Raw genomic sequence first — 19598 nt, forward strand, 5'->3', positions numbered from 1 at the left:
CCGGCTCCCTGGGCCCGGCCCTGGGGCCGCCGCGGTGCCGCGCGCGCCGCTCGCTCCTGGCCCCGGACGCAGCGCCGTCCTTGCCCGGGTCGTGCCGGTGCGCGCGGTGGCGCCGGGGCTCGCGCTCGCCCGCCTCCTCCGGGGAGCCGCGCCGGTGGTGGCGCCGGCCGCCCTCGGGGCCCGGGCCTCGGGCGCGCTCGCCCCGCGCCTCCGGCGGGCCCGCGGCCTCCTTGCTGTGGCTGCGGTGCGGCCGCGCCCGCTCCTCCCGGCCGCCGGGCTCCCCGCTCTCCGTCCTCGGGGCGTCCACTCTGTCCTGCTCGCCCGCGGGGGCCGGGGCCTTGTCCTTGTCGCGGTGCCGGTGGTGCCTCCGCGGGGGCTCCGCGCCCTCCGTGGCCTCTGCGCCCTCGGGCCGGGCTTTGCCCGGGGGACCCCGCGGGCCCTCCCGGCCCGGCTCCACCACCAGCGGCCGGTCCAGGTGCGTCTTCATGTCGGGCCGCAGGTGGCGCGTGGTGGCGTAGCGCAGCCGCTCCTCGGGGTCCATCTCGCTGTACAGCGCCTCGCAGCTGGCGCGCAGGTTCTGCAGCCGCAGCTGGCTGGCCCGCTGCTCCCACACCGAGCGCGCCTTGGCCGCGTTCTGCTGCCTGCTGCGGGGAGAGCGGCGGTGAGCTCGGCCCTGTGCGCCCAGCCCAGCGCTGTCTGGGGAAGCCACAGATGGACACGGCAATGGAGGGATGGCGGCGTGGGCGCAGGGAGAAGGGGGAGCAGGGGCTGCAGGAGCCCTCCAGACCCCTCAGGGCGGGAGATGCAGAAAAAGATCAGTGGGGGGAACAAAGTTCAGGGCCCGCGCCCCCCATGGCCCCCCTCAGGCCTGCAGAGGGGACTGCTCCAGCCTGTCAGGAGGACGCTGGGGGCGGGGCGCAAGGCCACTCCTGAACATGGGCAGGGGCCAGAGGAGGCCGAGGAGTGCAGGGCGTGCAAATGCCAGGCGCCAGCAAGAGCCGGCAGAAAGGCTTCCCCGGCCAGTGGGCAGAAGGCCACGCTGGGGCGAGAAGGGCCTCACACAAATGGGCAGGACGGATGGGAGGCAGGAGTCCGGCAGCTCCGCGCCAGCCTCCCTTGGGAGGTGGCCTCGGCTCCGGCATGAGCAGAGCTGCCGCTGAGGGGCCAGACATGGCCACCGCTCCTCAGCAGGAGAGCCACCAGCCAGAAGGAGAAGGGCTGTCTGCAGGGGAACCCGGAGGCAGGCACTGACGCAGAGCCACCAGGAGCAGGGGGAGCGTCCAGGCATCCCGGAACAGAGCCCTGGCTACTCCCGGAGCTGGTCAGGCCCAGCCGGGCAGCTGCCACTCAGCTTAACAAACGGGAGCCCAGAAGTCAGGTCTGGGGCTGGAGACACCCCTCCTGTGGTCACCAGTGCTCCCCCCTCTCTTGGCTCCACCAGGGGCAGAACAAGGCCCCAGAGTCTCCCAGCACGAGGGGCGGCTGATGGTCCAGACTCAGCCCTCACTGCACAGGCTGCCCAAGGCCTTGATCCTCCCCCAGCCTCCTGGGCCAGGCGCCTCCCCTGTTCACACGCCACACACAGGCTCCACGGCCCAGGTGCAGGGGAAACTCTTTGCGCTCCGCTCTTTGCTCAGTGAGACCACCAAAGTAGGCGACTCCGGCCCCACCTCTGCCAGGCAGAAACCTCATCTGGGGCCAGAGGCTCATCCTTCAGCCTCTGGAGGCTTCCAGATGGCCGTGGCAGTGGCACCATTAATGATGATGGCCACGGCATCTCTCTTACAACGGCCGCACGATGCTCTGGGCTCAGTTCTCACTTCATCCAGCCCTGACAACCCCCTCAAGAATCAGGTGCTACTCTTGTCCCTGTTTCACAGATGAAGATGCTAAGTCTGGAGAGAGAATGTGACTTGCTCAGGGTCCCACAGTGAGTCGCTGGTGCAGCCAGGACCAGATGCAAGCAAGGGCCAAAGGGGAAAAAGTATCGAAAAAAGACATGAGTCCTTGGCCAGATGCCAACTGCACCAACGGCACCAGGTACACCTGCAGCCTGTGGAGCCTTGGGGTCCTGGTGACCTGCAGGCAGAGACAGCCAGGTGTAGGAAAAGCCCAGTCCCTGCAGTTGGCCCGTCCAAGGCAGACGACAAGAAATCCTGTCCCTTTGCAGAAGTCCAGGCTGCAGGGTGGTGTGCAGTTTCCAGGGGCAGCACCTTGCAACTATAAAAGCGAAAGAGCTTGGGCAGGGGCCGAGCAGGACTGCCTGTGGGGGCTGTCTGCTGACCCACAGCCTTGGCCGCCACCTAGGCCCTGACCTGTATCCCCCATGCGTCGAAGCTGTGCCACCCACTCCCGAGGAAGCCCTGCAACAGGCCCACAGAGGACCTACCCGTCCCCAGCTGGGACCAAAGCAAAGGGCTTGAATCTCAACAGTGCTGAACGTGTAAAACGGAAGACAGCCATGAGAGGTGGTCACCAGGCAGAGGACCCCAGCGAGGGCTGATGGCTGGTCACTGCCTCAAGCCTCTCAATCAGTCCAGCAGCCCAGATGGGCCTGGACTCTGAGCCATCTGGTCAGCAGTGAGTTGGCCTGCTCAGATGAAGCCAGTCTTGGCCATCAGCATCACAGATCTCTGTCAGAAGGACAGGCAGTGAAGTCAAGAGGACACGCAGCAGCTGGTAGTTCAAGGTCTGTGTGTGCAGGTGGGTGGGCTCCAGACCTCGTAGCTCTGCCCTCCACCTTGCCTCAGGTGTGGCTCTTTCTCTCCCAGGAACAACCTGAAGTACAGAGAGGCCACGCTGTCTGCTGGACTGAAGGGTGCTATCGGGCTGGCAGGTTCCACTCATGACCACCCAGGTGGAACAAGATACTGAGTAGTCCGTGCAAGGGCCACTGCCCACCCACTGTGACCCCACGGTGGCTCTGCCCAGCCTGCTCCTTCTGGGTCTGTCTGCCACTCTGGGCCCTACTGTTACTACAGACTGTCTGCACCTGCTTGAGACTCAGCCGGTACCACTGGGTTCCTCTCTGGATGTGTCTCTGATCTGTGCACTTGGCATGTCCTTCTTGTTGGTGTCGGAGTTAGCCTGAACTTGCCCTGGTTGACATCTCTGTCCTGCTCTTGTCTGGCATGTAAACCCCACTGACGTGGGGTGCAGTGTGGCTGGTGACTCTAATCCAGGCAAAGTCCTTATTTGAAAGGGCTCTTTCAGGAGTCACACAGAGGACCGGCTCCCACAATGGCCCAGGCTTGTAGGCCCGACCCAGCTGCTTCAGGGAGGACAGCTCAGCCACACTCGCCCCAGATGCTATGGATGACTTCAGGACTCTCAAAGGAGCTTGAGGGTCTCTGCAGTCCTGCTTTGAGGTCTCTGGGCTGACGCAGCCCAGAACCCCTGACAAGGTGAAGCAGCAACGCCGTGACACCACCGGTACCAACATCTGCATCTTCTTCCACCATGTGGACTGGTTATTTAGGCTCTGCCATGCTTTCTTACCCCACGAGACATCAGAGCTCTCCCCCCTGAGGCGTCAGTGCTCATGGGGAGACTGAGCCCAGCGCTGTGCTGGCTGCCCATGAGGAAGCTCGGGGCAGGGGCAGCAGGAGCCTCACCACCATCAGGGCGTAGAGAAGGCATCTGGTCACCTCAGGACCCCTTACCTGCAGGCCTCACCCTCGAGAGGAATCCCCAGCCACCCATGAGCACTTCCCAGAAGGAGCTGCCCAAAGAGAGGTAGCCTGTGGGACTGGTGTTCCCCCAGGAGGGCCACCCTGGGGTTTCTAGGGCTCCACCTCGGGCTCTGGCTAACCTACCAGAAGCTTCACTATTGGACAGCAGCTCTGCTCTTGCTAGAACAAGGACTTCCTGAGGATCACAGACACGTTCCCTCCCAAGTAAGGAAGGGCTGGGGGCACCCATGAATGTCCCCAGAGAGCCCCTAAAGAACACTCTCTGCTATCCCTGCCCACAGGGCCCTGGCCTCACGGGAACCACAAGGACACCTAAGCCCACGGCACCTAGTCCACCCAGGAGAAGGACGTATGCTTGAGATGCCAGAGTGACCACACACAGACACTCAGCTGACAAAAAGACAGAGTCCAGGAGGGAAGAGGGACTGAGCTCAGAAAGGTCTGACCCTGTGAGCAGGACTTGGGGGTGTGAGGGAGCGAGCCCACCATTCCCCGCCCAGGCCACAGCAGGCTTGCCTGGAGCTGCCCCATGAAGCAAATGACTGGAGGTGGGAAAGCAGAGTTAGGAGTGGGGGGAAGGTGTTTGCATGTAGTTATCATGAAGCCATGGATGGAATATCGTAGCAGAGCGACTCACGGTGAGTTTACGCTGGAGACAGATGAGCTGCGAGATACAGTACCTCGAGTTTGCTTTACAAAACTGCACATGCGAAAAACAAAACAAAACAGAAGTGAGAAAACCAGAGAGAAAGTCCTGAGAGACACTAGCAACCCCCGTGGGCCGCATCCGTGCCAGCGCAGGCTGCCATGTGCACCTGGGCAGGAGGCAGGGATGCGTCCATCAGAAGGGCACTGGCCGAGACCTCAGGGTAAAAGAGAAGTTGAGAACTAATCCCAAGCGGGCAGAAAAGTGAGACGAAAGTGAACACAGCAAACCCACAATAGCTGGAAGACAAGAAGCAGTTATCCCAGGGGCCCATCCACGGTTCTCAGTGCCCACGGCCCCTGGAAGGGCAGCAGGTTGGAAAGAGCCAGCACTGCTTCTCCTGCAGTTCCAGACAGCCCTCCCCACGCTGCTGCAGGGCAGGCTGGCCACGCAATCTCCTGTCTTCCAGACAGAGCACAGCAGGCAAACACCAGAGGCAAGGGTGCCCATCCCTGAGGCGCTGCTAGACCGTCTTGCCTTCCCGGGGAGCACCTGGTCCCCACTCAGTTCTGCCCGCCCCCGCCTCTCAGCTCCCAGGCTTTAATCCAGGTGCTTCCAGTTTGTGAAGGGCCTCCAGGTGCAAATTGGGTTACATCGCCAACCACCTTCCCTTCCAGTGTCACTCCAGCCATTTCCAAGTGACTTTCTAAGAAGCTTTCCCAAAACCGACAGAAAGAAACCAAGATCTCTTTACAGCCATTTCGCTTCACACTAACTTCCCTGGGGAAGGGCCAGGCAGGTTTCCAGCTGCTCCTGCTCAAGGTCAGACTCTCTGCACATTTGTAAGGAGCTCACCTGCCCACAGGCTCTGGGTGTAAATAGGCATGTACACGCGAGTACGAGTGTGTGAGTGTGAGCAATTGTGAGTGACTGTGTGGGACTGTGTGAAAATGTGAGCGTGTGAGATTGTGAGAGTATGAGTGTGTGAATGTATGTGAGACTGTGAGTTTGTGTGTGAATGTATGTGAGACCATGAGTTTGTGTGTGAATGTATGTGAGACCATGAGTTTGCGTGTGAATGTGTGACATTGTGAGTATATGAGTGTGTGTGAGTCAGTGTGAAGATATGAGTGTGTATGAAAATGTGTGAATCTGTGTGTGAAGACTGTGAGTTGGTATGGGGGTGTGAGAGTGTGAGAGCATGTGTGAGAGCATAAGTTGTGAGACTGTGAGTGTGTGAGTGTAGGGCTGTGTGACAGTGTGAGTCCATGTGTGAGTGTGAATCTGTGTGTGAGTGTGAGTCTCTTGGTGAGGAAGTAAGTTTGTGTGTAGAGTGAGTCTGTGTGTAAGACTGTGAGCCTATGTGTGAGGGTATCTGTGTGTGAGGGTATCTGTGTGTGAGGGTGTCTGAGTGTGTGTGAGCCTATGTGTAGGGTGTGAGGGTGTCTGTGTGTGAGAGTGTGAGGGTGTTAGTCTGTGTGTGAGGGTGTGAGTCTGTGTGTAAGACTGTGAGCCTGTGTGTGAGGGTGTGAGCCCATGTGTGAGGGTGTGAGCTTGTGTGTGAGGGTGTGAGCCCGTGTGTGAGGGTGTGAGCTTGTGTGTGAGGATGTGAGTCCGTGTGAGGGTGTGAGTCTGTGTGTGAGGGTGTAAGGGTGTCTGTGTGTGAGAGTGTGTGTCTGTGTGTGAGAGTATAAGGGTGTCTGTGTGTGAGGGTGTGTGTGAGGGTGAGTCTGTGTGTGAGAATGTGAGCTTGTGTGTGAGGGTGTGAGTCCGTGTGTGAGGATGTGAGTCCATGTGTGAGGGTGTAAGGGTGTCTGGGTGTGAGCCTGTGTGTGAGGGTGTGAGTCTGTGTGTGAGGGTGTGTGAGAATGTGAGCTTGTGTGTGAGGGTGTGAGTCCGTGTGTGAGGATGTGAGTCCATGTGTGAGGGTGTAAGGGTGTCTGGGTGTGAGCCTGTGTGTGAGGGTGTGAGTCTGTGTGTGAGGGTGTGAGTTTGTGCGTGAGGGCGTCAGTATGTGTCTGTCAGTGTTCAGATAGCCGAGTGAGGATGAACGGTGACACCACAGAGGGAATCAGGAAGTGACATGGAGCTTAGCGTCCCCTCCCTCCCAGGAGTCCGAAGCAGCTGTCACCTGAGGCCAAAGACACAGCCCCACCCGACCTCAGCGACCTCTGAGGCTGGACTCCGGCGTCACTGTGTCCAGATACAGAGCATCACTGAGAGCCTCTCAAACACAAGGGCACCAGGGGTCCTCTCGGCACCTAAGGCGCCGCTAAGAACACCCCGCAGCGCGCCCCTCCCACAGCCCACGTGGCACAGCTGTGGCGGCAGGCGCAGAGCGAGGGGCACTTCAGGGCGTTGCTGTCGCTGCAGCCCAGCAGCGCAGAGACGTAGAAACAAGCGCAAGGAGGAGCAGGCGCTGCCCGTCCCACCGTCCCACCAGAACGGGAAACGGGAGTGGGAGCAACCGACAGCAGGCGGCTCTCGGCCCTTGGAGGACTCCGCATAACACAGGCGAACAGCAGCTGCCACACCTGCACCCGCCGCCCGCCCACCCAGAGCTGCGCCCCGCCCAGGGCATGGTCCTCCTCGCTCCCCAGAAGGAGGATCCTGCAGGGTCCCCCGTGGTCAAATCAGCCCAACTGTCGTGCTGACAGCTGCTCTGAGACACACCACAGAAGACGAAGGCCCAAAGCTGCGTCCCAGGCAGAGCCCGGGGGACCCACAGCTGACCCGGGACGGGGAACACGGGGCTAACGCCTGGACACACCCCAGGCTGGCTGGGGCCGGCGGCCCCCTCCTGAGCGTGAGGGCTGTGACACAGGTGACACCCAGCTCTGGACCCACCGATGGGCCCCTTAGGAAAAAATCACTTTTCCCACTTAGGAATCAGCACAGTGCCTGGCCAGCAGCTTGTGTCACATGTACCCCGCGTGTGAGAGTGCCAGCCTGCAGCCTTGGTCCCACATAGCTGTGTCTCCAAACAGGGACGGGTGGCAGAGGAGGAAGAGTGTCCAGACTTACTTTTCCGGCAGCTTAACGAACTTTCCATGGCTGTGCCCAGAGCCCCGACATCCTCTTCTCCAAGGTCTCAGCCCAGAGGGGAGCGGACACCCTCCCGCAAACGCCCCAGGAGGAGGCAGCCCTGGCAGGTAGCAGGGGCCGAGGGACAAGCGCTCATCCGCCGTCCTCTCTGCAGCAGACCACCGCGACCCCAGGACCAAGTAACCACATCAGATCAACTAAACATCTAACTGACCAAATAAATGAATTGGCCAGACAATGAAACCTCAAAACAACTAGACAACTGAGCACTGAACCCCCCAGTGGCTGTCTGAGTGACGACTGCCGTGTGCCTGGCTCTGCTGCGGGCCCCTCCCATCCCCGTCTGAGTTGCAGGGGGCTGCAACCTCTTCCAGCTGCTTCTCCCCCAAAGGCAGGGCTTTCTGCTTGGCCAAGAGACGGGTCCTCTACAAATGCCATTTCCCTGGTGACCTCCAGGCAGGAATAGGGCCACTATGGATGTGCGCACACACACGTGCACTTACACACACAGCACACACACTCACACGTGCCCAGTGTGCACACTCACCCACCTGCCAATGTGTTTACTCAGCAGTGCAGGCACCCATGTTACCTCCCTGTCTGTGGTCACGATGCCACAGCCAGGGTCAGGGCCAGCTACAGAGCAGGGGCCCACTGACCAGTGTGGGACACGGGAGGTGCTGCAGGGCGGTGTGCAGCCAGATGGAGCCGACGGTTCCAGGGCTAGACCCAGCCCGGCCCGGAGAGCAAGCTGCCATGGAGCGTCTCTGCTCTCCTGTGGCCCACCCTGTGACCAGGACATGGGCCAGACTTTCCTGCCTCCCTTCCAGGGCCGGGCCTCCACACAGCCCACTGCGGGCTCTGGCCCTGGTCTGGGCACTTTGCCCAAACTCTGAAGCCCTGAATACCTCCAGACGTGCTTCTGCCACGTGCCTGAGGTTCGACCAAACTGCGGGACGATCAGTTTTCCCCACAGGAACTTCCCTGAGCTCTGTCCCAGTACCAAACCTTTGCAGAGACATTTCCGGAAACTGCACGAAATCTCAGGCTGAGATACCACCTAGAATCTCTTGGCTCATAAAATACATTTCTGGAAAACTGTGTATAAATCAATATATTGACTCCCAGCCCTGACTGATTCTCAGGTGTTTCCTGGGAGGGGGCCCTGGAGCATCCTGGGAGGAAACGCCGTGGCTGAGACCATCCCACCCCCACAGGGGGGCTGTGCCTGGCCACGCCCTGCCCTGCCCAGGTGGGAAGAGGCCCCGGCGGCTCCTCTGGGGAACCCTCTGCTCTGGGGCCGTTCCCTCCCACTGCAGCTCCCACTGCGTTCTCGTCACCTCTAGACGGGGAGCCCTGCTGAGCCCACTGCCGCCCCACAGTCCGCTCCCAAGAGCCTTACGCAGCGATGGAGATGTTCGCAGCAGACATAGGGCTGACTTCGGCCACTTCTTTGGCCTTTTGCAGAGCAAGCTTTTGATTGGCTGCTTCTTCCATCTCCTCTTCATCCTGTTTGAACAAAGAGACACGTCCAGGCGCCCTGCAGGGTGCTGCAGCCACTCTCAGGCCATCGGCTCCTCCTCCTGGAGCTGTGTGTCCCTCTTGCCCTCCGTACCGCGGGGCCGGGCAGCCAGCCGTGCTAACACGGCCCACCTGTGACCCTACACTGAGTCCCCTTCCGCACAGTCTCTCTCTGGCACCCCAAGGGCCTTCGAGGTAATAGCCCCCCGGGTTCTTGCCTCAGTCCTATCTCCCAGGGTGCGGACGAGCCCCCTGTCTGTGCTTGCACTCTAGCCTGACTCCTCCTCTAGCCCAGGGTCCCGCCCGCCGCCCAGATGTTTCTTCTTGCTTCTACCATGGCACCTCGAACCTGCCAAATGCAAATATGTCCCTCCTTTTGTCCCACCTGCCCTCCCAGGAGCACCTGTCACACTTGAATCTCTCCTGAAGAGCCATGAGCAGGGGCAAGGGGCAGAGCTCTGCCCCTGGGGCTGGGTCCCGGCCCAGCAATACCCGTAAGAGCCATCACCAGGATCGTGTCCTGTGGGACCACGTGCTACCTTTGAACTTTCCCACCTGGACTTACTGGTCACGTCTGTCTACCTGTCGCCAGCTGTGACTGTGGGAAGCTCTTCTCTGTCTCCCCGACACCAGGACAGCCACTTGCAGAGCCTGGCCCTGTGCTCCACCTGGCTTTTGCCACTGGGGCTGGGCATGTGAGCAGACACCCTGTCCTGCCTCTGCCCCCTGCCTGGGAAGGGGAGTGGACAGATAGACAGACCCTCTGGCCCTGACCCCACGTCACTGAACAAAACCAACGTGCTCTGCTCCTCACTTCTAGATTAATAGCTTAGAGCTGAGCCCGTAGGCCCCGGAGAGGAAGCTACGACCTCCATGTCATCCCTCTGGACTTCCGAGGCCACCTAGCCCAGGCCCACGTGGCTCCTCTGGAAGCTAGCATTCCCAACATTCCCCAAAATGTCCTTGAATCTGCTTTTTGGGGCACAATAATGGCAAAAATTAAATCCCCTGTTCGCTGCCTCTAAACTTCTCACCACAGAGAGACCTTCCAACTTCAGGGAGACCCACCACAGAACAGCCACGCCCAGGCCCTTCCCTAACGATCTGGGCTCCATCCTGGTTCACAGCCCTCTGGAGAAGCAACGTCACCAGTCACTCCAAAGACTGTTCTAAAGTGCCCTGAAAGACCTACAAACAATTCGACTTGAATTTATTCCTACTTCAAAAAATAAGCAACGCTATGTTAGTGGGCGTATGAAGGAAGGAAAAAGCCAAGTCCTGCCCTCCGGGGCTCGTGACCAGCCTAGAAAACACCCCCAGGCAGACACAGGCAGGCCCCAGTCCTCAAAGCAGGGAAACCCCTAAATTAGGGTGGTTATGTGTACAGGGACACAGGGCCCCAGGACATCACCCTCTCAGCGTGTCCTCACTCACAGCAGAGCTTGAGAAGACAGTGGGAGCCTCCGTGCTCCAGCATAGCCCTGTCCCGGGACAGCTCTGGACGGATGGGTGCCCTCAGCCCAGGCAGCCCCACCAGGGCTTGGGCCATTCTCCGACCATGCCTGCATGGCGCATCTAGGTCCCGGCCCAGGCTGACGACAGAAATGGGCAGAAGCCACGGGCCAGAGCCAGGGAGAAGTCTAGACCCACAGTGTCGCGGGAGCAGGCCTGAGCAGAAGCACGGGGAGGCGCAGGGGGTGGCAGACACAGGGCAGGTGGCTGTGCCCTCCTCCCAGGGCTGGGGGTGGAGCAGAGGCACCCGCACAACACATACGCAGAGGCACCGTGGCACACCAGCCCAAGGCACCTGCCTCTCTCAGCCCCAGAACAGGGAAGGTATTGAGAGACTCGGGAAGCACTGGGCTGGAGTGACAGAACCATGTCAGACACATATGTGCACAGAGGCAAGCACACGCAGACGGCTGTCCAGGACGGTGCACTAGCGGAAGAGCACACACATGTGGCATGCACACAGAAAGGTACACACGCAGGTACATGCCCAACACACAGAGTGTGCACACAGGACGTCTGCAATAAGTATATGCCAACCCAGATGGTCGCGCCCCCCATGCTGGGAGCCAGGGCTTGAGCTGAAGCGCAAGCTTGAGGCTAAGACACAGGGAGGCCCAGCCCCGGTGTCCAGGGCTGGGGGTAGGAGGGGCAGGGGCGACCAGGTGGGGGCTGGTCATCTGGAGGGAAACCACAGAGGGAAACGTGAGCAATCACGTTCCCCGCCAGGCTCGGGGATGAGGCGTGAATACTGAACGGCACCCACTGGGCGCTGCCTGAAGCAGCAGCTGCCCTGCTGTGGCACAGACGTGCCAAGACAGGCCACCAGCCAGGCCCAGCACTGAGGGCAGCACCAGGGGGGTCCCCTCTCTGCACTTTCGGGTCCTCAGAGCAGGGCACTCCCTAGGAGCCCCCTCATGCCTCCAGCCCGCCCCTCCTGCTCCCAACACCCCGCCCTGCCGGTTCAGGCCATGCCGGCTGGGCGGTGACTTCTCTGGGAGCCGCTCACGTGTCTGTCCGCTCCTGCTCGACGTCTCTGATGCTTCCTGAGCTCCGCCCCACACCCCCCAGGTCTGCCTGTGCGGGCCTCGAGGGGACACTCCTGGACAGCAGTCAGGACCTGCCCTCCCTCAGGACTCTGCGGCCTCATCCAGAGTCACACGGCCTGACCCCCAGCCCCGCCCTGCACACGGGTGCAGGTGGTGTCCCTGCCTACCTTGGTCAGCTCCTGGGCGTTGGCAAGGTTGTCCACGGCGATGGCCAGGAAGACATTGAGCAGAGTGTCTGGTTGGCTCCAGCTAAGGAAGGGAACCTTCTGCCCCTCACACCGTCCCACCGTCGCACCAGCCCACCCCTGTGAAAAACAGGGGCCCCCACCCTCCCAGATCCCCACCAGCTCCAGCCTCCTGTTCTTGGCTCCCCCGGCCCCCGGCCCCTGTCATGGCCAGACACAACCCAGCCCTGTAGCCAGGGCCCTGCTGGGCACCAGCCTCTCTGCCCGCTCCTCCTTCCCTCGGCCTCACGCCTCCCAACCTCCCCCAGCCCACGTGGACGCTTCCTCCATCTAGCTCTTTGGAGCTGACTTCAGGGCCGTGCAGCCTGAAGAGGGGGTACAGTCTGCGTCTGTCCCCCCCGTTTCTGGCCTCCCGACAAGCACCTGCCTGCACGGGCTCCAGGTGGGGCTCCCCCACCTGTGGGCCCTGTGAGCCTAGACCACCTGGGACAGATGTGAACACAAAAACCCACCTGTCACCAGCACAGCCCAGGCCCCAGGCCCGGCTCACAGACACCTGCCCAGTGTTGCCTTCTCCCTTCGTTCCCCTTCCCACGTGACGTCGAGGGTGCCTCTCCCTTGACATGCTCCCTTCTAGAGCAGCAGGGCAATGCCAGAGCCATGAGGACAGTGGGCAGCACACTCTTGAGTGGCCGGCACGGCACCCTCACCTCAGACGGACCCCCGGGAGCCAGTGTGAGGTGGGGCCACAGCCCCTCTAGAAAGGAGAATGCCGAAGCTACAAGGTTGGTCCCCGTGCAGACGCGGGCCTGGGCGAGCGGCCTCTTCCTCGAATCCCCTGGGACCAGCCTTTGTTCCGTCACTGAGCTGAGTCGCTGTGTTTCCCTTGCAAAAGGAACTCTTCTATTGCTTCAAGCTACTTCTTTTTCACGTTTAATAATTTGTTTTTGTTGAAAAAGAATGACACTTTCTGAAATTGTGGCTGCACTAAACAATCCATGCTGAGTGGTCCCCACCCTGGCAGGTCGTCTCAGCCGACCTCCGCCTGCAGCCGCTCTCCTGAGCACTGGGCTGCCTGGCTCTGAGTTCAGTGAGTCGCAGCAATGGGCAAGCAGCTGGCGCACCTGCCTTTCCTCCTCTGTGCAAAACAGAAAAGGGTTTTGCACCCTGAACAATGTGAAGTGGTTTTTTAAAGTTGCACGGGCTCTGTCCTTCAGGAGGGTGATGCAGAGGTGGGTTACCCTAGGGAGGAGGAGTTTGACTGTTGAGATTCCTGCTGAGCCCTGCTGGCCGCTCAGGGCCCTGTGCCCCCGGCCACCCCGTAACGGACTTTATCTGAAGCTGGAGTCTCACTTTTATTTTACCAGGCAAGCTACCGAGACTTATTTTCAGGATAAACAGAAGAGGTATAAATTTAAGAGGCGATCGAGAAAGTGACCACATTTTGTAAAGAACAGAACTGCAACGGATAGAATCTGCAATTTTTGGAAAGGTGATGCTGTAGCCTTTTCCGCCCAGCCTCCTTCCCCTTGATTTCACTGGTTTATGCACTTTGAGGAGAAAAGAAGGCACGACCAATGAATCGTCGCATGGGAAATGAAGAAATCAATCCCCCTGGGGAAACTTTTTTGTAGGAGATTGTAAGAATGTACGAGCCCAAACCAAAATGGCTTAAGAAAAGACGGTTTCCTACAGGCAATCGCATGAACGTTGATGGAGACGGACGCTACAGTGCTGTGAGGTTTACGATCGAAACTCTTTTGCTTTGAATTTTGTGTTTGCTGAGCTCGACTTGATCAATGATTGACAGGTTCCATCTGTGATGCCGGGGAGCGTTTTCCAGCAGCCACTTCTGCGGGGCCTCGACGACACCAACGGCAACGCCAACAGAAGGAAAAACAGTGTTGCTCCAGTGACCTTTTAAGCCCACCTGATTTACAATGTTCAAGGAGGTGCACGGTTTTTAGATCTTGCGGCCAAAGCTTTATTTTCCAGATTTTAATCTGAAGGAAGAGAACACAATTTATTTAAAATGGCTGACAACGAAGGATTCCCGTGAGCGTCTTTCTTTATCAGTATGGCAATAAATAGCAGCTGTTGCGAGTAATGAGCTGACGTTTATTGAAGCTTCTGAGTCAGTCATTTTTAACTCTTTCTATGCCATTAGCCATTTGAAGGAATGATGAATAAAGCTTTAGGGCTTCTGGGGTTTTCTGCAGATTCTAGATATTAACCCCGTCAGATGAGTAGTTTCCAAATATCTTCTCGCATTCTGTAGGTTGTCTTTTCGCTGTTGGTTTTTCCCTTTGCCATGCAGAAGCTTTTTAGTTTGATGTGATCCCATTTGTTTATTTTTGCTTTTGCTGCCTGTGCGTTTGGGGTCTTATTCGTAAAGTCTTTTCCCAATGTCCTGAGGTTTTCCCCTGTTTTCTTCTCGTGCTTTTTCATTTTGGGTCTTACATTTAGGTCTTTGATCCATTTTATTTTTATACAGGGTGAGAGCTGCATGTGGATGTCCAGTTTCCCCAGCACCATTTGCTGAAGAGGCTGTCTTTTCCCAGTTTTCTCGGCACCTTTGTCAAAATTGGTTGGCTGCAGACATGCGGACTCCTGGGTTCTTTGTTCTGTTTCATTGGTCGTGTGCCTGTTCTCACGCCAGCACCATGCTGCTCCGGTTACGACACGGTCTGACGGTGCCATGCCCCAGCTCTGTTCTCTTTGCTCAGGATTACTTTGGCTATTCAGGGTCTCTTGTGGTTTCACGCGAATTTTAGAATTTTATTTCTGTTTCTATGTGAAGAATGTCATCGGTATTTTGAGTGTACTGAATCTGTAGATTGCTCTGGGCAGTGTTGTCATTTCGAGAATGTTAACCGTGACCGTGATCACGGGTGTCTTCCCAGTGTGAGTCCTCTTCAATTCTCTCACCAGTGTTTTGTGGTGTCCTTAAAGAGGGTTTTCAACTCCTTGGTTAAATTCATTCCTAGGTACTTTATATTTTTGTAGCTTTTGTATATGGGGTTGCCTTTATTTCTTTTTCAGCTAGTTCATTGTTTGTGTACAGAAATGTTACTGATTTTTACATATTAATTTTACATCCTGCAAATTTACTGAAATTTTTTACAAGTTCTAAGAGTACTTTGGTAGTCCTTGGGTTTTTTTCTGCATGTAAGACCACGTTATCCACAAACAGGGACAAGCTGACTTCCTCCTTGCCAATCTGGATGCTCTTTCTTTCTTTCTTTCTCTTTCTTACTTGCTCTGGCGAGCACTCCAGAACATGCTGAAGAGGAGTGGTGAGAGTGGGCGTCCTTGTCTTGTTCCAGTTCTTAGAGGGCTTTTCCCCACTGAGTCAGATGTTAGCTGTGGGTCTGTCATATATGACTTTACTATGTTGAGATACTTTCCTTCTTCCTAATTCATTAAGAGTTTTTATCATGAAGAGATGTTGAATTTTATCAAAAGCTTTTTCTGCATCTATTGAGATGATGATATGGTTTTTGTCCCTCATCCTATTGGTGTGACGTATGGTGTTTGTTCATTTGTGTGTGCTGAACCGTCCTTGTATTCCTGGGAAAAATCCCACTTGATCATCGTGTATTGTCTTTGACGTAGTGTTGGATTTGGGTTGCCAGTATTTTGTTGAGGATCTTTGCATCTGTGTTCATCTGCATTGGCCTGTGGTTTTCTTTTTTTTGTTGTGTCCGCACCTGGTTTTTGGTATCAGAGCAGGGCCCAGGACATGATCATATGGCTTCTCAGCTGGCCTAGGTGCACGTCTGCTTGGGTGGCCCACAGGGCTGTTTTTCCAGCTCAGCAAACATGCACACAGCTGCTCCACTGGCTGGGGGTCCCATCTGCCAGAGGCGGCCCATGAGGCTGCTTCTCATGCCCAGGATGCTTGGCTATCCTGGGGGCTTTTCTGTGGGGCGGAGCCCACAGGGCTGTTTTCTCAGGCCCAGGACATGGGCACAGTGCTACTCGGTTGGCTGACGGTGTACTTGCCAGGAGCAGCCAGTGGGACTGTTTCTCAGGCCCTTACTGGGGGGCTCCAGGCCATTGGGCAGGTCAGGCATATGTCTGTAGCTGCTGTGGGGCTGCTGCTCAGGTCCTAAGTGTATCTGGGGCCTGTCAGCTGCTCAGAGGCTCAGGGGCCCCCCTGCTTGGGGAGGGCACACATGGTCTGGCCTGCTCACCCTGGGTTCGCCCTGGGCATGCTACTCCTCTGGCTGGAAGTACGGCAGTGGGGGCTGGTTTTCCTGCTGTGCAGGAGCGGGGCGTCAGCTGATCCCAGCCCGAGCTCCGTGCAGCTGGGGCTGTGGTGCTCAGCCACCCACATGTGCTTGGCATGATGACGACGGAGCCCCAGCGCCATGGAGGTGCGGTGGCTACTGGGCCCGGAGCAGGGTGTGCTCAGAGGTAGCTCTGGTCTCAAGAGGGCGCAGTGCTGCAGCAGCCGGCCCACGGTGGAGGGACAGGGGTGGGGAGGGCACACCTGGTGCCCCTCATCCTGGGCACAGAAGCCGCGTGAATTCCCAACAGCTCTCCACGCGGGGCGCAGGGCTCGTGGGGACTGCAGGTGTCTGTAGTGGCAGTGGGGTGGTGGGGATGCTCTGCTCGCCTTTGCCCTGCAACGGGAGTCCCTCCTGTCTTCAGGCAGACCCGGGCCAGGTGGGGGGGCGGAGCTGGGGAGGACGGGTGCCTCCGCGCTGCCCTCCTGGCCCCCAGTCACCACAGGCGCATCCGCGCCCCGCTGCGCTCCAGGGCTCTCTCTGGCCCTCTCCAGTCAAATCTTAGCTGCTTATTCATCACCGTGGTCCTCTCTTGTGGGGAGGACGACGGCTGGGCATCTCCGGCCAGCGGTCTCCAGCCAGCCGTCTTGCTGACGTTCCTCTCAGGAGCCGCCGTCCCCCAAGCTCCTCCGGCTGCCAAGCTGCCCTTCTCCAGACCTGTCCTCTGCGACACGGTCCGGCGCTCTGCTGACTCGGCGCTGCGCCTGCCAGACTCTGCGCACCCAGCAGCCCCTCCCCTCAGCCCTGACAACCAGCGATGACTCCGACACTGCCAGGCGTCCCCCGGGGCAGAGTGCTGCCCCGCTCAGAACCCTGTCCCCCACGTCACTGAGCACATTTCGCTACAGCCCTGGGGACTCATCCTGCCCAGGCTGTGGCCACTCTCCCGGTGGCTCTGGCCGACGCCAGCCCAAATGGCAGATGGCTCTTTATGAGGCCAACAGAAATGACCCTGTGGGTCAGGCCTCTCTCTAGCTGGCAGACGCCCCCTCTCTGGCGCTCTGGGCACTGTCGCCGTGTCGCCGGGCACTGCCTCACGGGCCAGTCTGCTCAGAGCTCCAGCAGAGCCCACGGGACAGAGGCTGAGGCCGGGCTGACCCCACGCAACACCTCCAGGCACTAACCCAGCCACGGACACCCTCAGAGGCCTCTCCGTGCCCAGAGAGTGGGACTAAGGGACATGCCCCTTGAGACCCAGACAAAGGGACATGTAGGTACAGTAGCAGCAACTCTGATTGGACAGGGAGGGGTACACCGTACAGCCAACATGCCTGGCCTGGGTGTCAGCGTCACACTCGGCTGTGGTGAGCAGCAGCCATTGCTCTGTCTCGGCAGTGGCCCTTCCTTCTAGACACCAGCCGTCCCCACCTGAGGCCAACACTGCAGCCTCTGCCCCCTCTGACCACCACGGTGGCATTTCCTTGATCCCTTCCACGCCAGCCCTGGGCCCACCCACCTCCGCGGCGCACGCGGCTCCCTGAAGCTCCCTGGCTCCCCCTGCCTAGGCTCAGACTCAGCCTCCGGAGAGGCCGGCTCCCCCCAGGGTCCAGGACCCAAGCGGTCACCTGAAGGACCATCCCACGGCTACGCACGAAGCTGAGGGGTGGGAGTCCCAGCTGGGGCGATGCTAGGAGAGACGGAGCAGAGCAAGGGAAGAGGAGACAGGGAGACAGGAACAGAGAGAAACAGAGTCTGCGGTGCAGAAGCTCAGCCCTTGGCACAAGAGCCAGCGAGGCGGGGACAAGGACAGACAGGGTCAAGTGGCCAGGTGTGTGGAGGTGAGCCGTGTGTGAGAAGATGGGAGGGGACGCAGACAGGGTGGGTCGACTGTGACATCACAACTCACAGACATTCATCTGTGGCTCAGACCTTCTTCAGGGCTCCACAGCACGTTCTAACACAGTGGTTCTCAAAGTGGGGTCCCCAGACCAGCAGCGCCGGCCCCCCGGCAGCCTGGTGGATGCACATTCCCAGGCCCTAGCCCAGCCCTGCTGGATCTGCGGGACTCTGATGCCCAGGTGAGTTTGAGAACCAGAGACAGCCCTGCTGTGCCTCAGCGTCCCACCTCCGCTGCAGTGGGACCGCACTCACACCTGGCCTCTCACGGCTTTGCCCCACTCTGCACTGTGAACCCCGCAGCTTTTCCTTCTGGATTTTTCTTGGCCCCAACCCTTTGCCCCTCACGGCGTCTGCCTGACGAAGAGCTTCCCACCTGCTGCTGGGCTTGCCCCGACCCCACGCACCCGCCGTCTGACACGAGGTCCTGAAACAGCCCAGCTGTCGTCCTCCACGGAAAACTTTTCGTCACATTTTTCCGCAAGGTTTATGTTTTCAGCAGGGCAAGGTTTTCTTTTTTAAGCCCAGTGCCGAAACTTAATCACTCCACTAAGTCAAAGTGGAAAAGAAAATGGCCGCCCTCAGCGTTCAAAGCCTCCATCTTCCCGTGAGGCTCCCAGGTCCTCCCTGAGCCGCTGACTGACCCACCCGACCCGCCTCCGGACACCCCACGTGCAGCCCACGCTTCCCCCAGCCTGGGCCCCGTGGCCTCCAGACGTCCGTGTTCCGGCCGCGTCCGGAGCGTTCACCGCGGGGGCGTAAGTCTGAGAACGCCCCTCTCGCGTTCACGGCCGACGTGCGCCCCCCGTGCTCCCGGGACAGCCGAGAGGCGGTCGCGGGCAAAATAGTGCCGAGCGCCAACCACCCTCGTGCCCGGCCCCACAGAAGGATACAGTTTCCAAACAGCGTCAGGACGATGAAGTAAAAGGAGGAGAACATGCCTTTGCTGACGCCCCCTTGCGATTCGATGCCGTGATACATCACTGCGTTCCAGTCCTCTCCCGTCAGGATCTGTGGGGAGAGAGCTCCGCAGCGCGCGCCGGGTTCCCGCCTTCCCGCGCGCACCGGGTTCCCGCCTTCCCGCGCGCACCCGGTTCCCGCCTTCCCGCGCGCACCCGGTTCCCGCCTTCCCGCGCGCACCCGGTTCCCGCCTTCCCGCGCGCACCCGCGCCCCCCGCGCGCACAGACACTCGGGCGTTAGACGGCGGTGCTTCCGGAGGTCTAGACGACCCAGGGTCCTCCAGAAAAACTTCTACAAGGACATGGCTGCCGCGCTGGGTCTTAAAGGGTGAATATGCTCTAGGTTTTCAGCCAGAAATGGAGCGAGATCTCCCGGCAGGAAAAGAAGGGAAAGGCAAGGTGGCGAGCGTGGAGAGGGGACGCAGAGCCGCCCTTGTCACTGTGCGCAGCTGAGGGGACTGAGGTTCAGCACACGGAGTGGCCTCCCCATGGCCACGAGACGGAAGCAGGGCCTGTGACCCTCCGGGCTCCTGCCTCCCTGGGCCTGGCGGGTCCACCCTCACAGCCTGGCTAAACGCAATCCTTGCCCCGTCAGCGAACGCGCGTCTCTCTTTTCTACTTTTATTTTTGGAAAAGTGCAAGAGAATGAAATCACCGGTGGAAATTGTTAACATCCTGCCCTATCTGCATTGGTCCTACTGCCCTACAGGCAACCCCAACCATGGATCTGGTGCAGATACAGTCTTTTTTTTTCCCCCCCACTTTCAGTATGGTTTTGCTTTTTATGGATAATATTTGTACACATTTATGGGGTACATGTGGTATTTTCGTACATGCTTACAATGTGTAATGATCAAATCGGG

General features: G+C 58.9%; 1 protein-coding gene across 1 annotated transcript in view; it reads right to left on the minus strand.

Moving 5' to 3' along the window:
- Nucleotides 1-19055, minus strand: part of LOC105826139 (voltage-dependent N-type calcium channel subunit alpha-1B) — a gene marked incomplete at its 5' end in the record, with an annotated part of 125264 nt that extends 106209 nt beyond the window's left edge. The window contains 5 exons of the mRNA XM_012664068.1: nt 69-644; nt 8786-8892; nt 11630-11697; nt 18669-18786; nt 18891-19055. Coding sequence (XP_012519522.1) covers nt 69-644; nt 8786-8892; nt 11630-11697; nt 18669-18786; nt 18891-19055 — 1034 coding nt within the window. The remainder of the gene's footprint in view (nt 1-68; nt 645-8785; nt 8893-11629; nt 11698-18668; nt 18787-18890) is intronic.
- Nucleotides 19056-19598: the final 543 nt, after the last annotated feature.

Source organism: Propithecus coquereli, unplaced genomic scaffold (genome assembly GCF_000956105.1).
Source record: "Propithecus coquereli isolate 6110/MARCELLA unplaced genomic scaffold, Pcoq_1.0 Scaffold858, whole genome shotgun sequence".
Taxonomy (NCBI): domain Eukaryota; kingdom Metazoa; phylum Chordata; class Mammalia; order Primates; family Indriidae; genus Propithecus; species Propithecus coquereli.